The following is a 16003-nucleotide window of genomic DNA, read 5'->3' as shown; positions in this document are numbered from 1 at the left end:
CCCCCCCGTTTGTTGTCGGTCGGTTGCGTCGCGCGCCCGAAAGACTCCTTTGCGGGGTCGATTAAAACGACTCGAATCGAGCGAGCGAACGTTGCGCAGAAGTGGGACGGCTGAGGTAAACACACCTGCCGGCCCTCCCCGGGCCCGGCCGCCCCGTGGATATCTCTAGCATTCTTCTTCTTCCGCAACGTGTAGTCGCCGCGCTGCGGCTTCGTATCGAGTGGTGCGCATCTCTTCGCTTCTGTTTCTCCTCCCCTCCGCCCCTTCGCCCCGCCGTGTCCGAACGGCGGGACGGGGCCGTACGCTGCTGTCCGTACGCCCCGTTGGCGTGTCCACCTGCTTCACAGTCCCTACGTCGGGGCGGGGCGTAGTGTTGTACACTGGACGGCTTCTTTTCTTTTTCGCTGATGCGATTTTGGATCCGTAGTGCGTCCTGAGAGAGTCCCATCTCACAACACCTCATGTCACGGTCACGTTCGACCATTGTGGAGTAGTACACCATAAATTATAATCATATTAAATTCAAACTGCTTCAAACTATATAGATCAAATCAAATTAGAACAGTTCTGACAAATTTAAAATCATTCTAAAAAATTATGATTGAGATTAATTTCCACATTTTGAAACTTGGTTCTACTTTGTTATACTATGTTCTACTTTGTTTCACTTTGTACCACTTTGTTCCACTTTGTTTCCACTCTTCTCTTGTTCGGACTAACCCAGACCACTTCAGACCAAAAGTTATTCGTAGTCCTACATTTTAATTCAGAGTAATTCGTCACAATCTGTACACCTAATTCAGAGTTGTTTACGCCCCGGTCACGCTTCGCTTCTCACACGCCATGTAGGATGGGTGGCCTAACCGCCGCTCGGCAGGCGCGCGCGCTGCGATGTGCGGCCGGGGGGCCGGGGCGAAACCGAAACCATAGGTCCGCTCCTCTCCAAACCTTGACACGTCTCTAACGCCCCTGTCTTTCTTTGTCCCGCAGTCGTTCTTCGGCCGCTCGTACAACAACCTGGGCTCCATCACCGAGTGCAAGAACCAGGGCGCGTGCGTCATCAACAAGAAGAACCGCACGTCGTGCAAGGCGTGCCGCCTGCGCAAGTGCCTGCTGGTGGGCATGTCCAAGAGCGGGTCGCGCTACGGCCGCCGCTCCAACTGGTTCAAGATCCACTGCCTGCTGCAGGAGCAGCAACAGCAGCAGCAGCAACAACAGCAGCAGCAGTCGGGGCAGCAGGCATCGCCCGGGTCCGACCACAAGAGCCCGCCCCCGCAGCTAGGTTCGTACTCGCGAGTGAACACGGCGGGGTGGGGTGGGGCGGTGCGGGTGGGGCGGCGCCGTACGAGTCGCGGCCCGCCGTCGTATCTCGTGGCGAGTAATCGCTGCCGAAGCGCGTATCTGCCGGTCATCGGGGTGAATACGGCATCTGCCGGTGCTGCGCCGGGCCCAGGGGCCGCGGGCCGGGCCGGGCGAGCGCGGCCTGCACCTCACGTGACCCCCGGCGCTGCCCGCGCGGCCCAAGCAGCCCCTGCTGAGTCTGCTTACCCCCATTTTCATTCGAACAGGACCGCGGCGCAGGTGGCGCGGCGGGACACCACCACCGGCAGCAGGAGGAGGGCCTCCCTCCTCCCACGCGGGTGCTCACGACGACGGCGGCGTCCTCTTGCCGGGCTCTCTAAAGGGAATCCGCTCACCTCGTATCTTTCCGCTAACTTCCGCGCACGGAATTCCCTCGCGGAGTGGGGTCGGAGGGCAGGTGCACGCCGCGCCCCGCCCCGCCCCGTGCCTCGGCGTGAAGCTTCCATTCCATCCGCCGCTGAACCGATTTATGCCGTGCCGTACCGCCGCGCCGCCGTAGCGGGACCGGAATAACTCTCCGACCCAACGCGCACCGCTCAATAATCGTTCATTATTTCAGGACGATCCCAAGGGTGTAATTTTGTGCAGCGCTAGTCGCCCTGCCTTCTTCTTCCTAATTAACGCGGCCTGAACAAATGCTGTGCCGGAGAGGAGGTGGCTCAGCCCGGGGTGGGGGGGTTGCCGTGCCGCTATTGAGGTCGCGTCCGCGAGGGTCCCGCCCGCCCGCGCCCCCGCTGCTGCAGGCGGGAGCGCGACGAGGCGCCGCCGCCGCGCACGCAGCCCGCGCGCCGCCTTGCCTTGCCCAATGGCCGAGCCGGCGGAGCCATCCGACTTGGACACAATGCAAATCTGTGCGCGCGCGGCGCTATGCGGACTCGCTATGTTAATTATGTGATGGCCTCAAACAAGCACTGCGCCTCGGCGCGTTAGCTCCGCGCCGTGTGGCTGGTTATGTTACGGACGTTATGCGCCCCGCGCCTCGTCCCGCCCCGCCGGCCCCGCCTCCCCAAACTTGTTCTGGGGGTACGCTGCGCGGCCGCGGCCCGCGGGGCGCCCCCTCGAGGACGCCACACACGGCGATCGCTGCTGACGACCCCGTTCTGTCTGCCCGCAGGTCTGCTGGGCCCGCACGCGCTGCAGCAGGTGCTGTCGCGCGCCTCCACCAAGGAGGACCTGCTCATGCTGGGCGGCATGGGCCTGGACGACTACAAGCACGCCGCGTCCTCGCCCAGCGGCTCCTCGCCCGAGTCGCACAACTCTGACACGTCCGTGGAGGTGGGCGACGCCCGCCTCGGCCTCCACCGCGGGCCTCTGCACGGCCACGGCCACGGCCTGGGACTGGGCTCGCTGGTGGCGCCCTTCCCGTCGCGGCCCGGCGGCCCCCACGGCCCCCACGGGCCGCCGCCGCCCGCGCCGCACCCCAGCCACCCGCAGCACGCGGCGCACGCGGCGCAGGCCAAGGAGCTGCTGCTGCACCAGTCGCTGCAGTCGCTGCCCTTCATGCTGCCGCACCCCGCCTTCCTGCAGCCGCCCTGCTCCTTCATGTTCCCGCCGGGCTGCCTGCCGCGCGCCTTCAACAACAACAATAATAACAACAACAATAACAACAGCCCCGCCTTCAACAACAATAACAACGAGACCCTCGAGTACAGCAAGCGCTTCTACCTGGACTCCATCCTCCAGCAGCACCGCCCGCCCTTCCGCGACCACTCGGACCACGACGACGAGGAGGACTCGGCCCGCCACCGGCGGCCCAAGGTGGCCGCCCCCGCCCCCGTCGACGACCACCCCATGGACCTGTCCGTCCGGAGCGGCGGCGACGCCCCGCCCGGCGACCGCGACGCGGACGCGTGCTCGACGGTGAGCGGTGCCGACGACGTCGACGAGCTCCACCACGGGCGACGGCGGCCTCCCAGCGACGCGGGGGGGCTGGCTGACGACGACCGCAGCCTCAGCGGCCACAGCGAGGCGGCCGACCGGGATGACGAGGACGAGGAAGTGGATGTCGAGGTGACGCGCGCGCCCGAGAGGACATTCCGAGTCATTCCCCTGGACCTGTCAGCCAGGTCCTAGCGCACACCGCGCGCCAAGAGGACTGTGAGAGGACTTTTTGTCACGTTTTCCCTCCATTGAGGCGGTTCGGAGCAAGGGCTGGAGATAGACGAGGGACGATCGAAAGGTAAAAGTGGTGTTGAAGGAGACGTCTTCCCACCAAGCGACTGTTCTGTGATGTGCTGTGCAATGTGCTCTCTCCTATACTGTAGATAACTCGAATAGGTCGATCTTTGACAAACTTTTGTTCAGTTTCGTTTACCGAAACTCCAGCCCTAGTTTCTTTAGTTTCGTGACGGATTCTGTGATGTGCGAATCATATTCTAGTGTAAGTCGTCGGTGACCTAGAGATACGTTTATACGATTACCGCAAAAATTTAAAGTGAAAATGTTTATTTTTTGAAATTGTTGACCCACCGCTACTACTACCCAGGTGTGAACTTTCTTAGCAATTAATACTTTTCCGTCATTGGTGATAGGAACAGGAGTCGGGCGTTGATTCTTGTGTGCGCCAAAGATAATAAAAGGTATTGCTATTAAGGTTTGCTGAAACTTAAAATTGGTATCAGAGTAAAGTGTAGAAATCTCGTTTGCTCTGCACACAAATATTGTACATAAGGGCGCGAAATACCAAAGATACCTAGAATCTTCAGTGAGTACTATTCAGGCTACTAGTACTCATCATTATAAAACATCATTTATAATTTGAGTTTGTATAATAATTTATTGATATTATAGGGTCAGTAATGGTATTAAAGTCTTGAACCAGATGAAACTGGTAGTGAGATTTGTAATTGCTTAAGATTTTCTCCTTTCCCTGAATTTTCTGCTAAGATGGTCTTAGTCTGGGTTGCAAAGCTATTGTGATAGTATTTTAAATGAAGATGAGATTGTCTGTCAAGTCTTGAATCTATTTTGTGCAATTAAAGAGACAACAGAGGTTCTGTCCTTGTGTTGGCCTAGTTATTCCTTTGTCTTTGTGCAAGAACTTGTGTTCAGTTACCAACGTTAAAAGCATTGGTGTATTTATTTATGTTTCTGTGTATACTGTTTTTGGATCATTTGATACTTCTTATTTTGGGATAGTGATTTTTTTATGTAATGTTTACAGTCACAATAAAGTGTTACCAAAGTACACTCTACATGTTACATTACTCTTTTTACCCTCTGCCTTGTTCAATGAAAAACAAATCAACAAAATTGGAGCCGGAATAATCACGAACTGGATGTGGTACCTATGAGCTGTGCAACGGGCATGCTTACTCAAAACCGGGCCAGAGGGTAGGAAAAACCACTCTACTCAACACGGGCCAGAGGTAAAGAGGGGATTTTGTTTTACATCTTCATGTGCGCTGCATTGGAGTAGAGTGGGTTGCCTACTCAATGAAAAGAACGGCCTGGGTATCATCCAGTAAGGACGTCCATCATTCGCCATTACGAACCTGCCAAGTTCAACAAGGCAAGGCTAAACAGGCAAGTTCAGCCTATGGAAACTCTCATAGCGCCTACTGGGTAGGCAATATCTTGTATGCAGTGCATGCGTGTACTGCGGGGTAGCCTACCCCGACTCTCGCAGGCGCTAAGCTCCAGTTATTTGCTGAATGAAACTGAGAAAAACGGGCGCACTTTCTGGGCGATGTGTTATGGTATTCTTCGCATCGCATAATGTGCAAGGAAGCGAACGTGGGAATCTGGAGAATCTCGTGGTGCGTTTGTGTGTGGCGTCGCGGGGCGAGAAAGTCGCGTACCAGTGTGTACAGTACAAGTGCAAACCAATCGGGGAGGGGAGGAGGCGGGAGGCGCACCGATACTATACCCGGTCCGAGTCGAGCAGAGCCGAGTCGGGGGGGCACCGGCCGGGGCTGGGCAGAGTAAGTAATTAGAGGGAAGGAATTAAAAATCGAAACGCATCTTCGCCTCGCAGCCAATTAACGGGGCGGCGAGAACGACAGGGGGCTATGCTTGATGCGACGAGGCGTTACGCGTCAGCCAAACGGGAATGTGCCGAACAGCAGTTCCAGCGGTGTGGTCGCCGGCCATATAGTCGAGAACAGCCGAAAAGGGAGTCAAAATGTAGCGTCAGCAGCAGAGCTCTAAGCTATTGGCGCTGCTGGGCCCGGCCAGCCGCGTATGGACGAGTGAGGCGGGCAGCGTGTTCGAGACACGAAAGCTCCCCCGGCCCGCTCCCCCCGCTCCCCCCTTTCTCCTCCTAGATGCAATGCCTGTTATTGCACCCCGCAGTATGAATCGCTTTTCCCCCCAGTGATTGCTGCCGATAGCAGCGCCGCATGCTCGCACACACGGGAGCCCCCTACCTGCTCAGGGGGCACGACCCTCGTCCAGCAGCCTAGTCGCGACAACCGTGGTTGTACTACGTACCACTACGTACCTGCTACGTACCACTACGAACGTACAGCGAGGCATTGTTAGCCGGGCATACCCCGGTGTGCCACCGCCGCCGCACACTGCCAAACATCCTGCTGGCGCACTCCCATCACATCACCCACCGTCGTGCGGTCGCGGTCCGCCGCGCGGGACGAAATTCGGAGTAGTACGACATGGCGATCTGCTCGTCGGCGGCGTCCCGCTGCTGCTGCCAGCCCTGCGCCAGCAGCTCTGCCGGGCCCGATCCGCTTTTTGGCCGCAGGCGCCCCAGAGAGTAATTAGTCGAAAATATTGTCTCGCAGCGAGCCCGGTCCGCTGCTGCTGCCGCTCCGCGGCTGTCGGTCATTAGTTATTATTTACCGGCACGGGCCGCAATGTGTTCGAAGAACTGGCGCGATCGCCCGGCCGTGCCCCGACGTTACTATACAAACAACACGTCAAAGACTCGACTCGTCTTGACGGGCTGCAGGTGAGTCCGTTTGGTGCGGGGCCACATTGGTGTTGGCTGGGGCTGGGGCCGCAGCCCCCACAGTCCCGCAGACGCCTACTGGGCTGGGCGATTCTGCCTCAAACGGGCGACGAAAATCGTCGCTTGCTACGATCAACCTGAAATTTCGTGGCTTTTGTTCGAGCGGATGTCATTGAAACCCCGACATCTTACTGAAAAGTCATATAAGCCCGCCCCCCCCCCCCCCCCTCTCTCCCTCTCTCCCCAACAACTGCCACATCTGATTTTAGTCAAGAGGAAAGGCGTAAATGACGGCTCCGGCTCGTATCACTTGTCATCAAATTTCTACTACAAAATAGTAGTGTTTTGAATGCTCAGAATTACCTGAATTACCAGAATTACCGCCACAGCCCCAATGCGCCCTGGGGCTTCCCTTGGTGCGTTCCCTTCTCGTCCGGCGGTGGTGACGGCATTTCGTCCGGTCCGCAAGACACGGCTCAGCGGCTCCATCCATCCGCTATCCGCTGCGGGCTCAAACAACCTTGAACGCGGCGTTCGGCTTCCTTTCCCTTCCGGTCCCGTGCGCGAAGCGTTTGAAATGCCGCGGCACTCTGCTGGTACTCCACTTGTTTTGACAACCTTCCCTCACCTTCAGCGCGACAGTTTGATACCCTATCTCCGCTAAAGATCCAACGACCCCACAGTTGTGTGCGTCGACTTTGGAACATGCCGCGGACCTCTTCGTTTCTACCGAGTACAGTGTGATCGCCGTCGTTTCGATTTTCGCGTTGCAGCTTCTCATAGTAGTGTTAATCAGGTGATCTGATCACATCATCCACATCCCCCAACATGGCCGGTCCGTTGCCTGTTGGTCTCCCGTCCGGCTCAAATAATGACAATGGCAGGGGAAACGGGCTACTTTTATACTTCCATCACTATTCATTTTATTCTCAAAAGGTTCGTGAGTTTTTCTTCCAGTTTTTGGCTCTATGCCACGTCTCGTGACCAGCTTTAGGTGGAACTGCCCTTGGTTCTGGAGGTTAGGTTCCTCAGTTATTATTTGTTGTTTACCATGAAAAAATATTGGCAAGCGTTCTAACCCTCTCCTTGCTCCTTGCCTTTTTCCTTTCCTGTTCAATTACTGATTTGTTCATGTTCCTTGGGAAAAATTATCCCCAAACTCACCCAGAAGTTGCTTGTCACAGCTCTGCTATGGTAATGGCAAAATTTGCCCTTACTTCTTGGTTTACTTGAAGACTACAGTCTGTCATTGTTGTAGAAATAATAATAATATGATTGTCAGCATCAGTCTTGAAATAACTGTGTTTATGGTAATGATTTTTATTCTTTTATAGGTTGTAATGGCCCTACATGAAAAGAAACTTCCATTCAAAACACATTTAGTTAATGTCCACAAAGGTGAACAATATGATCCGTGGTTTATGGAAATAAATCCTAAAGGAGATGTTCCTGTCTTGAAAGATGGTGTTAAAATTATACCTGATTCCGGCAGAATTCTAGATTATTTAGAAGACAACTTCACAAATGGTAAAATGAATTTCCGTTTATCCAATGTACTTTTTTTTTTAACAAATAGTTTCCTAAGACATGCATTCTTCTATCAGGGAGAACCCCCCCACTCATTCCTAAAGATCATGGGATTGAGGTTCGTCAACGAGTTCTACACTTTCGAACTTTGTTGGATCAATTGCCAGTCAACCACATTACTGCCGGTTCAATTTATCATACTGATCTAATTAGCAATCCAAAACTACCGTTTGTATCTCCATTTCGTCATATGTTAAGAGGTGACTTTCTCTCTGAATGATTTTATCTGTGTTAATTTTCAATCTGCTATAAACTTTTGCTTCTTATGATTTTAATCTATGATTGCAGTTTCCGAGATAAATCAATCAAATTATATGCGGAAGCATGCAGAAAACAATCCTAAATTTCGTGAAATACTCTTACAAAGAGCTGATCTTGTGGAAAAGAAACATGAGTCAATTGTCAATCGAGAAGAGTTCACTAAATGGTTGAACAGTGTAGAAACTGTCCTTGTTCAGGTAGAAGATGAACTAGCTTCTCACAGTACAGGTATGTATGTCCTAACAAAAATCCAGCAAACATTAATCATAGGAAAGTAATAGTGCTTTAAAATTTATGTATTGTAATAATTTTTCCCACAGAAAAAACAGATTGGTGGTTATGCAGTCCAGAATTCAGTATTGCAGATGTTGCACTTACAGTTCTTTTGGACCGGCTCTGTTGCTTGGGGCTTCAGGAACGCTTTTGGACTGGGGGGAAAAGTCCAAACCTTGACCTATATTTCAAAAGAGTTCAAAATCGTGATTCCTTTAAAAAAGCTGTTCCTTCTACATTGATACACTTGCAACTGTTATTAATGATGACTCCTCGTGTTGTTGGTGTTAGCACTTGCATTGTTGCTGCATTGGCTGTGTTAGTTGGTGGGTATTTTTATGTGAAAAGAAAATGATTGTGAACATTTACTCAAACCAAGTGCTTATTTATGCAATGCATTTTTTGCCCACATGTAGTGTGCTTTGCTTCTGTTGTATCTTTCCTTGATTTTACTTTCAAGTGTGGCTATGATTTTACCACTGCAGTTTGTTTGATGCCCCCTCATTTACAGCCCATTTCTATCACATGTTGTTGTGTACAGAACATAGCCATTTTTTAATAGTTGAGTTGTAATCCTGTTTAGATGTTGGTTCCTCATGTAATTGTTGGCTTTGGTCTTGTATCTATTTTTATTTATGATTTTAGTTGTAACCCAATCAAATACAAATAATCGCACTCTTTCCATACACTGCTTTTGAAAAAATTATGCATTTAATAAACTAAGGAACTGTTTTCTTTTTCCTCTCTACTAATTGTATAAGCCCAACATTGTTAAACTGTTACGCTATGAGGTATTAAATATTTTTAACAAGTTCTATGAATGTTCACTCATGTTTGGTAAGATAAAATTCATGTAGACTTCCTAAAATGTTCCTCTTCAATTTTCTTATGAATTTGTACAGCTGAAAAGTGTGCCTGTGTGTGCATAAATGATGGTTGCTTTTGTTTTGTTCATTTATTTATTGTTACTCGTTTAAATGTTCTCTTCTTTTTCTATTTATTCAAGGGATCAATCTATATTTGTATCGACATTTTGACGTTTGACCTTCAATTATATGTGTAAGCAACAAAATGGTAACCAGGCGGCTGTGATTTTTTTTAAAAATAGTCCTCAGGCTAGCCAGACTTGGTGTTGTTGTCAGAATGCTGTGATAGAGGTGGTGCTGTTGAACTGTTGTGTAACATTTTTCTTTATCAATTTTGTGGCTTTTGCGTTACATTTTAGGCACTCTTATGTGATCAATTACTGTATTGAGAGAATTTTAGTTAGATAAATATTTTCAGAAGGATTTTACTGTAGGAAATAGTTTTTCACACTTCTATTTTTGTTTAAAAATATGATTGCTGCATTGTGCACTACATTCGATTTGGTGCAGGGCATTGCCTCCATTGCTGGTGGTGGTTAACATTGACCATTTTATTTGTTGGTATATGCTGGTTTAGTTGTACTAACTATACCATTCCACTTCTCAGCGTTTGTTGAATAGTCACATGTTATGTGTTTGTACTTTAAATACCTCTCTTATAAGACTGTTCAAATGCTCAAGCACATGAAGGTTGCAGCTGAGTATAATAAAATAAAAGCGTATTATCCTGTAAATAATGAATAAAAATCTCTAATTTCTTACTCATTTGTTCATTACTTACTTACCCTTTCCCTGAGTGTTATGAGAGCAGAAGTATCTGGCATCTTTGAAAGTGCCTACAGCCCAGAGATTTTCCCCCTGGGAATAGGAGGGTTGCCAAACTCTCACACAACACAAAACGAGAACAAGAGCAGAACTACATCTTAACTATCCAGGGGTCCAGGCGCACTAAATTCCGAGAGATGTCTTTACTGTTCAATAATACAGTCCATTGTACTATATTTATTTATTTTAATAAAAACTTTGGAAACAATAACAGCTCTAATACCACCATAGTTAAGTCTGAAGTCTTGATTTTTTGAGCTCACTGAAAATATATACTTAATGAATTGAACTTAGGTTCAGAAGTGTAAAAACCAAAGTTTCCTTTGTACCTTGGCATGAATGAAAAATACACAACAAAGAGAAGGGCATTCAACGGTTTTATCTTTATGGGTAGTTTAAAATACTTTCAGAATTCGTGCAGATTTTTGAAACATTCATTTAGAAAAATAATAATTATGATTTTGCTTCTCCAATTACAATTACCTTAATAAAACAGTCTCAGCTCAATAACAAAAATATGAAAATAGGCTATATATGTCATCACCCTTTTATGTACATGTGCACATGCATACATGTCTACCCAATAAGTAAGGTACTATAAACTTGAGTTTACACAACAAAACTAAGAGAAAAAGAGACAGAACACAGCTTTCTTGGGTAGAACAGTAGAGAGCTTGTTTTGTTGAATAATTGCAAGATGATCAAAATTTGGTGTTCAAACACATCAATATCCATTTTAGTTTTTACACATCACCAGAGATTTAGAGGTGATTTGGGGATCATGAGCAACGACAAAATTACAATTACAACACAGAAACAAAATGTACATAGAACAACAGATAACACAACCACCGCATAGAGGGAAAACAATATGACAAACAAATAAATTAAAAGCTTTGAAAATTAATCACTATTCAACACTTCAGAAAGGAAAAATACACAACAGAGTAAAATACAAATGTAACAATGCCTAAAACATACATAAAAGAAATGCAAACAGTACATATTGATGCAACTTGAATCACAATCTGTCATGTATGGATGATTAATAATCGCTTATAGCATTTGACCCATTATTTGAATTTTCATTCTTATCAGGATCTTGGGTTTTTAAGCCATACAATGGCATTCCCATAAACCTTGGAAGCTGTCCTTTGCCAGGGTTTGAAGTTGTAACAGATCTTCTTTTCTTTAACGGTACATTAACAGTATCTTTCCCTTTGTACTTAAACAGGCCTTCTCCTGGTAGATCAGGTATACATTTAGGTACAGTGTACCATCCACGATATGTGACAAACCAAATGAATATTGCTATCACACCTGCTAGAAGTTTTTCAACCATATTATGGAAATACAACATAGTAAAAATGAGCATGAAGTCCCATAACATTGAAAAGCATGTCATAAGAATAAATAATCCTCTAACAAGAGGAGTAAACCGCTCATAGCAGGATTTTAAGACAATAAACTCAGTCTCAGATAAGTTTCCGAGGGGACTGGTATTGGCAACCGTTCTACTGTCATCTGAATTAGACCTTGTGTGATATTCCTCTCGAATCAAATCACGTATTCTCTCCCAGCCAACAATTGCCCTTGCTTCCTCTATCAATATTAAACTGCTATAAACTAATATGAAGGCATGACCAGAAATGTGGAAGCTGTACCAATACTGACCCTGGGATAAGCAGCTCTGTTTGGAGAAATCACCTTTGATACTACACTTGCCAAAATTGACCTCAATATAGTCAAAAAGCTTCGTCCAAAATAGCCATGAGCCTGTAGCAACACCAAGGCGTACCAAATGCTTCAAAACTTTATCTCGTTTCCCGCAGCAAATTGTGTAGCTTGTTAGTATGAGAAATGGGAACGTAACAATCATTGTCCAGCCCCAACCAAATTTAACAAAACACTGATTCAACAAATTGTCCGACCTGGAGAAATAACTTCTAGGTATTGGCGCTACGTCTCCAATCAAAGATACAAGAAAGAGGCAAGAGCAGTAAACTGCTACCCTCTTTATGGTGTCCACAAACACAATTTTTCTGCAAATATGCAACACCATCATGAGAAGGACATTCCCAATAGATGATTGTTCGGGAACCGGCTTTGTCCCTTTCGTGTCCTGCTTTGAGTTTTCTTGATTCATAGGTCTATAATTCAACTTAGAGCTTGCAGTATAGGTATGAATGGGCTTCCTTTTAGTCGCCATCGTTGCTGATGCAGATGTTATCCTTCTTGAAGATAGCCAACGTCGCCGCTGAAACCAACAAATGAACGAAGGGATGTTATATGGGGGGTTGATGTTTAATTCCCAAAAGACAAATTTGAGCAATATATTACCACGAATCATCCAAAATTAACGTTGTTTCAGTTGTTGAAGAGCAGGTACTGTGAGTGCATGATACAGCGTTAGCATAATCAGTCACCGCCTTTTAAGCCTCCTGGGAAAAATAGGTTCCTTTCGGGCAAGTCAAACTTTTTTTCTGCTTTGCCGCGTCGTCTGCGTGTGTCGTCAGTTCCATTGCCTCGTATCAAACGAGATAATTCCCAAAAGAAACAAAGCGTTAAAGTATCCATCGAGCACACTGCTCCAAAGCTTTGAAGACCGCGCCACATCTTCTTTAAGCATTCCATATTTTGTTCCGTGGAGCTTTATTTCAGATTAAAGCTGCATAATGTTGTGTTTTGACACCTCCCTTTGACACCAGGCTTCAGGCTTTCCTATAAGCAAACACTGCGTCCACACACATCACAACCATAAGGACCATGAATGGATATGGATAGTAAGTTATGTTATCATAGATATTTTTTTTCCCTACATTGTACGGCACTCTAGTTTTGTCTTCTAATCAACAAGATTTTTTTTGTGATACAAATATTTTTAATTGCAGTTCTAGTCAAGGAGTATCAGCAGAGCAATGGAACAATGGAAACAATTCATCAGCAATGTCCAAAATGGAGCACACATTCTGGGTCACAAAACAAAGCGTCTTTCGAAAACTAGGCAAGAAAGAGGATGAATGTATTGTGGCCTCTGATGCAGAGTTAGATGCAAAGCTAGAATTGTTCCGTTCTGTCCAAGATACCTGTTTGGAACTTCAACGAATCCTGGATAAATACCAGGAAAGACTATGCAGTAGGTTTCTTGCCGTAGTTTGGTCTATCATACATTTTTCACTCTTATTTATTGTGTTAATACTGTAACTTTTGCATTTATAGATTTATCTCAAGAGGAAAGTGCTATGGGGAGGTTTCTAAAAGAATGTTCCAAAAGAGATCAAACTAATGCAGGTAAAGCTATGATAAGTGTTGGAAGAGCTCTATCATATTCTGGCCAACAAAGATTAGCTTTACGTGTACCTCTTCAACGACTTCATCAGGTATGTCTTAGTCCTGGTTTATATTCCATCATCCCATTTAACGTTTATAATCTAAATGTTATTGTGCAGGAAGTGGAAACATTCAGACAACGTGCTATTGAAGATACTTTGCTAAATGTATCTGCCATGGAACGACAAAGAACTGAATACCGTGCAGCTCTGAGTTGGATGAAGAACATTTCCCAAGAGCTAGATCCTGATACTCACAAACAATTGGAGAAGTTTAAAAAGGTATACCTCATTGAGCTATTTCAGGAAAATTTCTGTACTTTTTAGTCATGACATATTTTATTGACCATCACTACTTCTTTCAAGGTTCAAGGACAAGTTCGGCAAAGCAAAGCTAATTTTGACCGCCAGAAATTGGACTGTCTACAGAAAGTAGATTTGTTGGCAGCTGCAAGGTGCAACATGTTTTCTCACGCGTTGACTCTCTATCAACAAGCTTTAATTCAACATGCTCGTCGGGCTCAACGAGCATTTGCTGCTGTGGCAAAGGATGTTAAAGGTAATTATAAGAGATTTGCTACCTCACCTTTACTTGTTAACACGTTCCCTGCGGCTCATTTTTTATGCCTATGATTTAACATGGGAGCGAGACCACATAGTGGTCATGCCGCAGGAAACATGTTAACTAGCTTTCTTTTACTTTGAAGACCAAAATTACATAGCTTATTTTATTTTTGAAATTTAGGTTATCAACATTATGAGTTTTCTGTGGTGCCTGAACTTACCGAAGAATCATCCCGTCTTGCAAAGCAAACTAGAGATGCAGATGAGAAGAATGTGGAGGGAAAAGAAAAAGATGGGTATGATTCAGAATTTATTTTACCTTTGTTGAATAATCAAATTTAATTCCTGTGTGAATTTTAGAAAACTTAATTTTTCTATGTTGTTTTTTTTCTTTTTTCAGACTTCTCTTTTTTGATACTGACTACCATGATGCAGTAGAAGGAGATAATGCATGTACTGGAAAACAAAAATCAGACAGTTTGCAAAATTTGTTGAGCAGTTCAGTTGAGCAAAATATGTCTTCACTCATCTCAATTGACCAAACTGATGCTGGTTCCAAATTGAAGGATGCAGGTGAGATAAAGTGTCAACGCTTTCCCAATTTTACTTCAAAATTAATTAGGGTCATGTACATTATTACTGCCTCTTTTTACATTACAATTAAATTGGTATGAACAATTATTTTCAGGAATGACAGATGTCGACCTCCTGGCTTCAGAATGTCTCCAAGAACTGGATGACATATTGGGTTTTTCTGCTCCTGATGGTAGTGCAAGTGTGTCTGAGGATTGGGACGCCTTGTTTAGAAGAAGTGAGATAAGCTCATCAGAAAACAACTTCCCGTCCCAAAATTCCTCAATATCAGGCTTGACAGAGAAAGCTACACCCTCTTCTTTAAGTGCAGAAAATGTCTTTCCATCTCAGCTCTTGGACAACTTTGCATCATCTTTGAAACTTCAAACATCATTGACAGAAACATCAACCAGCCAAGGTAACTGCCATACACACAAAATTCACATTGCTGCTCTATAATTTATTTAACATTATATATAATTGTATTAGAATTTTATATAATTAATATAACTATGTACATTTTCTTTAGCAGGCAGTGCTCTTGCAAAACATTCCCATTCATCTAATACTACAAATCCTTCTGCTTCATCTGAGCTCACATTCATGTCTAGTTTAATGGCAAACTTGAGACCACAAAACAGCCAAGCAACTTCTCAGGCACCAGGTCCACCAGGAACACCTCAATCACCCCAATCAGCAGGCAATGGGGTAAACATTGTTCTACCATTTCAGTTTATACTGGTGAAGGTAATATTCTGTTGCAAAATAACAAAATGTGTTGTATTTCTTTTAGATGCCCAGTAAGTCCACAAACAAGAAAGATATGTCTGCCTGGTATGATCTCTTTGCTGACTTGGATCCATTAGCAAACCCTGATGCCATTGATTCCAAAATGCTGGAGGAGGAGCGAAACTGTTAGGAACATAATACTTCCTGCAGCGGTTGTTCCTGTTAAAAATATCATAAAACAAGTTCTGAAGATGAAATTACTATTTTTGGAAAATTCTTGATGTAACTTTATGAAATGATGTGGGAATTTTTTTTAATGCAATTTAAATTGCAAATATTCTTTGATGTTTGCTATGACCATATTTAGATAATTCTTGATGCTTTACTGCAAATTATTGTTATACATGTGGCATTTTATATTTGCTTTCTGCATACATATTTTTAATACAGGGGTGTTCCTCAGAAAGAATCTTTACTTAATCTAGTCTGGAGGTTTATTCTCTCAATCTTTTTAAGAACCGACTACGTTACATAACAAGTGGAGGTAGGAGACCTGGTACGACCACTTTGTTAATCTGTAACCTGAATGAGTTTTGTTTTTATGTTAAGTATATTATTTTGTTGACGATTTGTTTCACATTTTGCATAAAGGGCAATGGACCCAATATATCAAATGTAGTTTATCACCACTTACTTAATATCATGCAAATTGGTAACCTCATAAAATT

The 16003-nt window shown here is 45.6% G+C and overlaps 4 protein-coding genes across 7 annotated transcripts in view; 3 read left to right on the top strand and 1 right to left on the bottom strand.

Annotated features, from left to right (window-relative positions):
• LOC113217835 (knirps-related protein-like) overlaps nt 1-4556 on the top strand; it is a 46072-nt gene extending 41516 nt beyond the window's left edge. For both annotated transcript variants that reach the window (XM_052274953.1, XM_052274952.1), the window contains exons 3-4: nt 991-1282; nt 2477-4556. In XM_052274953.1, the coding sequence (XP_052130913.1) occupies nt 991-1282; nt 2477-3435 (1251 nt within the window). In that variant the 3' untranslated portion in view covers nt 3436-4556. The remainder of the gene's footprint in view (nt 1-990; nt 1283-2476) is intronic.
• A 2302-nt stretch (nt 4557-6858) lies between these two features.
• LOC113217906 (ganglioside-induced differentiation-associated protein 1) lies at nt 6859-10016 on the top strand. 2 transcript variants are annotated; one of them, XM_026437994.2, is made up of 5 exons: nt 6859-7204; nt 7603-7795; nt 7873-8055; nt 8144-8344; nt 8437-10016. In XM_026437994.2, the coding sequence occupies exons 1-5, from the start codon at nt 7097-7099 to the stop codon at nt 8742-8744; spliced, it is 993 nt and encodes a 330-aa protein (XP_026293779.1). In that variant the 5' UTR covers nt 6859-7096; the 3' UTR covers nt 8745-10016. The 2 variants fall into 2 exon arrangements, with proteins under 2 accessions (XP_026293779.1, XP_026293780.1); XM_026437995.2 differs by having other exon boundaries at nt 7139-7286.
• Nucleotides 10017-10246: 230 nt separating this feature from the next.
• LOC113217848 (acyl-coenzyme A diphosphatase FITM2) lies at nt 10247-12577 on the bottom strand. The gene is made up of 2 exons (XM_026437919.2): nt 12421-12577; nt 10247-12337 (listed from the first exon to the last, which is right to left on the bottom strand). Exon 2 carries the CDS (start codon nt 12287-12289, stop codon nt 11126-11128), a length of 1164 nt encoding a protein of 387 aa, XP_026293704.1. The 5' UTR covers nt 12290-12337; nt 12421-12577; the 3' UTR covers nt 10247-11125.
• Nucleotides 12578-12581: 4 nt separating this feature from the next.
• Nucleotides 12582-16003, top strand: LOC113217847 (islet cell autoantigen 1-like protein). Of its 2 annotated transcripts, none has more exons than XM_026437918.2 (10): nt 12582-12863; nt 12972-13216; nt 13300-13460; nt 13530-13691; nt 13776-13968; nt 14155-14269; nt 14374-14546; nt 14662-14964; nt 15079-15254; nt 15340-16003. In XM_026437918.2, exons 1-10 carry the CDS (start codon nt 12847-12849, stop codon nt 15463-15465), a joined length of 1671 nt encoding a protein of 556 aa, XP_026293703.1. In that variant the 5' UTR covers nt 12582-12846; the 3' UTR covers nt 15466-16003. The 2 variants fall into 2 exon arrangements, with proteins under 2 accessions (XP_026293703.1, XP_026293702.1); XM_026437917.2 differs by having other exon boundaries at nt 12585-12863; nt 15076-15254.

Source organism: Frankliniella occidentalis, unplaced genomic scaffold, assembly GCF_000697945.3.
Source record: "Frankliniella occidentalis isolate FOCC.00 unplaced genomic scaffold, Focc_3.1 Scaffold473, whole genome shotgun sequence".
NCBI lineage: Eukaryota > Metazoa > Arthropoda > Insecta > Thysanoptera > Thripidae > Frankliniella > Frankliniella occidentalis.
This window is presented reverse-complemented; position numbering and strand designations above follow the sequence as displayed.

What these genes read in the sequence shown, in the direction of transcription:
- LOC113217906 (XM_026437994.2), top strand. Translation starts at nt 7,097, where the DNA reads ATGGCCGGTCCGTTGCCTGTTGGTCTCCCGTCCGGCTCAAATAATGAC. An exon ending in ATTCATTTTATTCTCAAAAG is followed by an intron (nt 7,205 to 7,602) that starts GTTCGTGAGTTT and finishes ATTCTTTTATAG; the next exon opens with GTTGTAATGGCCCTACATGA. An exon ending in ACTAGCTTCTCACAGTACAG is followed by an intron (nt 8,345 to 8,436) that starts GTATGTATGTCC and finishes TTTTTCCCACAG; the next exon opens with AAAAAACAGATTGGTGGTTA.
- LOC113217848 (XM_026437919.2), bottom strand. Translation starts at nt 12,289, where the DNA reads ATGGCGACTAAAAGGAAGCCCATTCATACCTATACTGCAAGCTCTAAG.
- LOC113217847 (XM_026437917.2), top strand. An exon ending in GAGGGAAAAGAAAAAGATGG is followed by an intron (nt 14,270 to 14,373) that starts GTATGATTCAGA and finishes TTCTTTTTTCAG; the next exon opens with ACTTCTCTTTTTTGATACTG. An exon ending in TTCCAAATTGAAGGATGCAG is followed by an intron (nt 14,547 to 14,661) that starts GTGAGATAAAGT and finishes AATTATTTTCAG; the next exon opens with GAATGACAGATGTCGACCTC.